General features: G+C 50.2%; 1 protein-coding gene across 1 annotated transcript; it reads right to left on the bottom strand.

Annotated features, from left to right (window-relative positions):
- Positions 1–4,429: 4,429 nt before the first annotated feature.
- LOC140680241 (inositol 1,4,5-trisphosphate receptor-interacting protein-like 1) lies at positions 4,430–7,320 on the bottom strand. Its single transcript, XM_072922802.1, has one exon. The coding sequence runs from the start codon at positions 7,318–7,320 to the stop codon at positions 5,761–5,763; it is 1,560 nt and encodes a 519-aa protein (XP_072778903.1). The 3' UTR covers positions 4,430–5,760.

Here is a 7,320-nt window from a genome sequence, read left to right on the forward strand (position 1 = left end):
GTAGCCACAACATCCAAGCCTGCACCACACCCTGTTAACTACTTATCCAATTATAACTTGTTACTTGTATCAACAACAACCCTTTTTATACAGACATTGTTAACAACATTGCCCAAAAGTTTAAATTTTTATTTTTTGTTCATAACAACACTGTAGCTGCTGCTGATGGCAGAGTGCTGCTGCGCAGAAGCTTTATATCTTCTCTTTCTGTATCCCACGTTCCCCTCTCTTTTCCTCGGGGACGTGAGGTGGTTTTCTGCTACTGCCTGTGAAGCCCACAAGCACAGCTGTACGCATGATCACCTCTTTCAGCAGCCAATGAGCAGCACACTTGCGAGCTGACGCCGAACATCCTGGTACTCAGTCATCGCCTGAGAGTGGGCAGCTGGACACCGTGCCAGCTGATGGAAGAGATTGGGTGGCTCAGCTGCTGCAATGTCCAGGGGCAAGCTAATCTCCTGAGGCAATCTCTTGTTGCCTATGATAAAGTGGTTAAGGCATTTCTCCTCCAGAGAGCAGCGCAGGTTCACACTGATATCTCGCATGCGCTGCAAGAAATACCTCCTGCGCCATTGTGACACGGGGAGACTGTTCAGGAGGTGCATGACGATGGTCTTCAGGGTGTAGGTGGAAAAGCCTGTGCCCAGCAGAAGGTGGCAGAAAAGCTGCAGACATCTCAGGTTGACCAACATCTCTTGCAGCCTGCAACTCACCTCAGAGCAGTCAAAGAGTGTCAATAAGGACTGGAGGGATCACAGCGTTTTCTGGATGCAGCTCCAACCTTGGCAGAAATAAACCAACCTACAACCCCCTGGCATGAGGCTTTCCCACTACCACTGGTCCCACCAAAGCCAATTCTCCTGTTCCGAGGCTGAAGGTAGAAGTGAAGATGAGGAGAGTAAAGAGAAAAGCAGCTGCATAAGTTCGAGCACTAGAGTGAAGTTCCTTTTAATGACTTTATGAAATGACATTACCAAATACTCCTTGGGTTAAAAGTGGCTTCCCATCGCAGTAGTATGGACTTGTTTAGGTTGAAAAAGATCTCTAAGATTGTAGAGAGTCCACCCACAAACCTGACATTGACAAGTCGACTTTGAAACCATGTCCCCAGGTGCCACATCCACACATTCCATAAGAGTTTTCAGACATGACAATATCATTAATTCCACGGGCAGCCATGACAACTCTTAACAACCTTTTCAGAGGAGAAATTTGTCCTTAATACCCAATCTAAGCCCCCCCCGACAGAAGTTGAGGCCATTTCCTCTTGTCCTCTCCCTTGTTTCCTGGGAGCAGAGCCTGACCCCCACCTGGGGTGTGGCTCCACACTTCTGTCAGGGAGTTGTAGAGAACAAGAAAGCCCCCCTGAGCCTCCTCTTCTCCATTCTCAGCCCCTCCAGCTCCCTCAGCTGCTCCTCATCAGACTTAATCACCAGACCCTTTCCTGTGCTCAGGCCTTTGCCGCCACTGCTTTGGGACCTGTTGCAGCATTCCACACTCCACACAGGCATGTTTTTATCTAACCCTTTCTTGCTCTGAGTGAAAGATTAACCCCTTTTCTTTGCAGTGACCTAACTTGCAGTCTGATTGCTGGCTCTGCTTGTTTACTTCCCTTTTGCATCACCCTCACAAAAGAAGAAGTCACCATACTAAAGAAACTGCTGCTAGAGGGGAGTAGAGAAAGTCAGCAAGTACTTTGTGAGCAATTCCCATCCTTTATTCATCGGTGCGTATGATTTGGGCTAGCCAAACAGTTGGAAATGGTTGTTTCCCTCTTCCCCTGCTCAGGGTGCTTTAACAAGGGAAGACTGATGTTCTGGAGAGGGGAAGTGCGTCCGCAGCCATTCACTTGTTATGATTCTCCAGGGCCAGAGTGGAATACGTAAACCTCTGGCTCCAGCTAGAGGCCACTCATGGCTGGGTTTCTAAGCAGAACAGATCTCTCTTTATGAAGTATCACTCTGCTCCGTTAAGGTGTGTGGTACAATAGGCCCAGTATCTCATAGGGAACAAGAAGACAAGAGAATAGAGAAATTGCTGCTTCCCGGGAAGTGGCTGAACATTGCTCGTCTATGAGAAGTAGAGAATAAATGTTTTCTCTCCTTTACTTCTGCATGCACAAACTCAATTTTTTCACTTCAATTAACAGCCTTATCTCAACTGACTACTTGTTTTCCATTTTATGTGCTCTCCCCTGTCACACTAGGAAAGGGAGTGTGATGGAGTGGCTTAGTGACCACCTGGCATTCAGCCAAGGTGAACCCACTACACCCATTCTAAAAAAGGGTAGAAAGGAACACTCTGGAAATGACCAACCCATCAGCCTCATGTCAGTGCCTCGGAAGATCACGGAACACATCCTCCTTGAAGCTATGCTAAGGCACATGGAGAACAGGGAGGTGATTTGGGACAGCCGAGGGTGAGTCTTGCCCGACCTACCCAGTGGCCTTCAATGATGGATCGAGTACATGAAGGGACAAGGGGAAGGCTACAGGTGTCATTTATCTGGACTACCGTAAAGCCTTTGACATGATCCCCAAAACATTCTCCCTAAATTTGAGAGAGATGGATTTGGTGCCTGGACTGTTGGATGGATAAGAAATTGCATGCATGGTGCTTCCAGAGATCAACAGCTAAGAGTCAGGATGGACCTCAAAGTTCTGTTCTCTGAGCAATGTCTATTAATATCTTCATTAATCCTGTACACAGAGGTATCCTCAGCAGGTTTGCTGATGTCACCAAGCAGCAGCTGACACACCTGAAGAATGGAATGACTACTAAAGAGATGTGATGTGCTTGAGGAGTGGAACCATAGCAGTCTCATGTGGTTTAAAAAGATCAAGTATGAGGTGCTGCACCTGAGTCAGGGTAGGTCTCAGGATGCATCCAGGCACAGTCTGGCCCCAGGATGCAAAGAGGATGGGAGTTTCTGCCTGTCTGTGCCCTGTCAGCCTGTTGTGTAGGCCCCAAGGCAGCCAGGCTGTTACTACACCACTGTGTCCCTCGCTCTCTGTGCCCGGCACCTCCGGCCCTGCTGCCCTGCTCCCGGAGCCCTGTCCCCGGGCAGAGCCGTTCCCTGCCCGGGCACTGCCCCTTGGGGTGCTCCCTGCTGCGGCCTGGGCTGGCCCCAGAGCAGGGTCCCCCTGCGGGTGGCCCCGGGCGGGCCGCGTGTCCCCGGCCGGCTGTGCCCGGGCAGCTGCCTCAGCCGTGAGGGCTGCAGAGCTGCGGGAGCCCACGGCTCTCTGCCGGCCGCGCTGCAGAGCTCCCAGCTCCAGCTGGCAGGGCCTCAGCGCCCGCCCTGTGCCCTCCCGCAGGGACAGGCAGGCCAGGCCCTGCTTGCTGCCCTCATGGCGGCATTCCTGGCCCCTGCGCTCTCCAAGGGCTTCTCCAGGGGCACCCTCCTGCGGCCTTTGGGTCCCTGCACGGGAGCCGTGAGAGACCGGCACAGGGGCTGTTGGCAAGGGCCTGGAGGGACAGCGCCAGGGCCAGTGGCTTCCCACTGACAGAGGGCAGCCTTAGGCTGGAGCTGTGCAAGGACTTCTGCTCTCTGAGGCTGCTGAGCCTCTGGCCCACGCTGCCCACAGGAGCTGTGGCTGCCCCATCCCTGGCTGTGTTCCAGGCCAGCTTGGATGGGCCTTGGAGCAACCTGGCCTAGCGGAAGGTGTCCCTGCCCTTGGCAGCAGGGCTGGGACAAGACAATTTCTAAGCACCCTTCCAAGCCAAGGCATTCTGGGATTCTGTGATCAGAGGGGCTGGGGGTGGCTTGGCTTAATTTCGGCTAGAGATAATTCACCACTCTGAGTTTGGTTGAGTTCAAGGAGTCATGCTCATGAGCCCAGATTCACAGCCCGTGACATTTACCACTACTATAGGCCTGGCTGACATCAATAAAGTCTTGCACACTCCAGATTCTGCACAAATTGCCTTTTATTGACACCAGAGCAAAGCGTTTTCCAGTTTGCTACTTATAAATGCATTAACTCTAGAGCGGGAATATGGGTTGCAACAGATAGCAAGACTGGATATGGCTTTACATCTGTATAAAATTTATATCACGCATGTAATCTATTATAGGCATATGATATAGAATATATATTACAGAGTTATATTCATATTTAATGTATACAGCAAGTATATATCATATGTATGCTATATATGTAATAAATATATCTATTTTATGAAAAACCTTCCAGACATAAAGGGACTATGAGCAACAATATGTGTCACAACAGACACTGGCAATAAATATGTGTTCTACTGTTACTATTTAAACGAAATTACATATGCAACTCTTTAAAATCACTTTTTATCCTGATGTAACTCCATATTTCATATTTTGATATTATTTATGTTACTATATTGTTTTGATTTATCGTATTTTACTAGTAGATATGATAATTCATAAACTTTATAGTATATAACAGGCATACACAATAGATCTATCTATGAAACAAAAGCCTTGATTCTGCTATAGATAAAATTTCATGTCAGCTCCAACACACGTGGTCTAATGTTGACATAAAGGTGTCTCTTCCAGGGACATGGAGAGGCTCCATCCATTGACTCATCCCGGGTCACCAGTGCCAGTTTTTCCTCATATTCTTTTTTGCCCCATTTCTATTTTTCTTTTTCTGTCCCAGATTCCCACTTTTTTCATGCTTGAAATTTTAGCTCTCCTCAAAGGCTGGGAAGAACTGCATATTGCAGGTGGGGTTTGGAGACTTTAGCTCAGCATGTAGAGCAGGGCTCAATGACAGCTGGGTGCCTTTTTTGGAAAGTGAAATGATACAAAGAAGTAGAATAAACCCTCCCGTGGCAGTCCACTTTCTGAGGTGCCAGCAGAGGCTGTTGGACCTTCTCCAGAGCCTTTGCACGCATCCTCTTCTCCTTAGCACCAAATTTGTGCTAGGAGGTGGTTGTCTGCTGCCAGCTGCGAGCAGCACAAGCACTGCTCTGTGCACTTGGCCATGGCTCCTGCCCTTCCTTCAGTCATCCTCTCCGAGAGCGATCCTTTTGAACGTCTTGTGCAGCACCCGGTAATCCCGCATTGCCTGGGTGTGGGCAGCCGGCTGCTGCGCCAGGTGATGGAAGAGATTGTATGTCCTACCCATTCTTACATCTGGGGGTAAATTGATGTCCTGAGGAAACCTCCGGTTACCCACAATGAAGTGCTGGAGGCATTTTTGTCACAAACATATATGCAGGCTGTCCCTGATATCCGTCAGTCGCTCCCGGAGATGTCCCCTGCTCCACGATGACACGGGCATGGCAATGAGCAGGTGCATGACAATGGTCTTCATGGTGTAGGTGGAGAAGCTGAAGCCCAGAACAAGATGGGAGAAGAACTGAAGGCATTTGAGGTGCGAGCTGTCAGGGGGGGCCTGCCTGGCAATGTACTTGAAGAACTCAGCCTCTGCCACAGCGTAATACAACTAATCACCTTACTTTGTAGCCGCAACATCCAAGCCTGCACCACAGCCTGTTAACTACATATCCAATTATAACTTGTTACTTGTATCAACAACAACCCTTTTTATACAGACATTGTTAACAACATTGCCCAAAAGTTTAAATTTGCTTTTTTTGTTCATAACAACACTGTTGCTGCTGCTGATGGCAGAGTGCTGCTGCGCAGAAGCTTTATATCGTCTCTTTCTGTATCCCACGTTCCTTCCCCTCTCTTTTCCTCGGGGACGTGAGGTAGTTTTCTGCTACTGCCTGTGAAGCCCACAAGCACAGCTGTACGCATGATCACCTCTTTCATGAGCCAATGAGCAGCACACTTGCGAGCTGACGCCGAATATCCTGGTACTCGCTCATCGCCTGAGAGTGGGCAGCTGGACACCGTGCCAGCTGATGGAAGAGATTGGGTGGCTCAGCTGCTGCAATGTCCAGGGGCAAGCTAATCTCCTGAGGCAATCTCTTGTTGCCTATGATAAAGTGGTTAAGGCATTTCTCCTCCAGAGAGCAGCGCAGGTTCACACTGATATCTCGCATGCGCTGCAAGAAATACTTCCTGCGCCATTGTGACACGGGGAGACCGTTCAGGAGATGCATGACGATGGTCTTCAGGGTGTAGTTGGAAAAGCCTGTGCCCAGCAGAAGGCGGCAGAAAAGCTGCAGACATCTCAGGTGCAAACTGTCGGGGGGGGCCTTCCTGGCAATGTGCATGAAGAACTTCACCTCTGCCACAGCATAAGTCTCAGGCCATAGAGTGCTTGGGGTGCGTGTTTCCCTAGGCTGGCTGCTCACGAATATGTCAGAGCCACCTCTCCGCACCCCGAACAGGATCTCAATCCTGAAGCTTTCTCCGCCACTGATCGCCTTGAATTGGCAGGAGTGTGTGGAGGGCAGCGGGATTAAATTCCGGTTTTGTAACTGAGGCAAAGGTGGCATGATTGCTTTCACCAGTTGCTGGAACCAGCGGGCAGTTTTCTGCACGTCCAGGTAGGAGTCGGTGCACAGGGTGTCTAGGAGGCTGGGATCCTGATTGCTCCTCAGCTCCTCCTCGGGGTTGTGCAGGAAGCACAGCATGTTCTCACCCTGCTGCTGCCTCGTGCAGGTGCACTCCAGCTGCACGCGGACACGGAAGTTCCTCACGTGCCTCTGCCCCTCACCGTCCAGCTCCAGGTGGAAGCTGTGGCCTCGGGGAGGAGTCATGGGTATGAGCACACGGTACACGAGATCCTGCTCCCAGGGACTCCACCCTTCAAAGGCACTGCCCACCCCGATGGGTCGGTGCAGGACTGGGTAGAAACTTTCAAACAAGACATGCCCAAAGTACATTGTATAATCGTCCATCAGGTCAGTTATCCACTCACAGACTCTCTGCAGGTCCTCTACAGGCCCCTCTATGCGCTCCATTATATCTTGTCCAACACGATCGTCAACATTGTCTTCTTCTTCTTGGACTACATTTGCAACATCATTGTCATTGTTGTTTTCTGCAAGTGCAGCCCCATTGGCAACATCATTTCCATCATTGTCATCTTCATTTCCAGCAACATTGCCAACTTCCTCTTCATTTGCACCATGGTTTTCTTCTTCATTCTCCTCTCTCCTCAGGCTGCTTTTCCACCCAATAATCCACAGCACCAAGACCAGGGCCAGGAGCACAGCAACAGCTAAGAGCTGCAAGTGTGGCATCTTCTTCTGGGAGAGCTGCTCCACCTGCTGCTCCAGCCGAAGCCTCTCCCATTCCAAGTACTTTGCACGCGCTTCCATGCGCCAATGTGTTTCCTCATCCAAACCATCACCCACGGGCGGCGGGTACTGGATGAGACCTTGCAAGAGCGCGAACAGGAACACGACTGGATCCAT

The sequence above is a fragment of the Taeniopygia guttata genome, chromosome Z (assembly GCF_048771995.1).
Source record: "Taeniopygia guttata chromosome Z, bTaeGut7.mat, whole genome shotgun sequence".
In the NCBI taxonomy this organism is placed as follows: domain Eukaryota; kingdom Metazoa; phylum Chordata; class Aves; order Passeriformes; family Estrildidae; genus Taeniopygia; species Taeniopygia guttata.

Bases quoted from the DNA above. Each gene is read 5' to 3' on its own strand.
- LOC140680241 (XM_072922802.1), bottom strand. From the start codon at position 7,320: ATGGATCCAGTCGTGTTCCTGTTCGCGCTCTTGCAAGGTCTCATCCAG.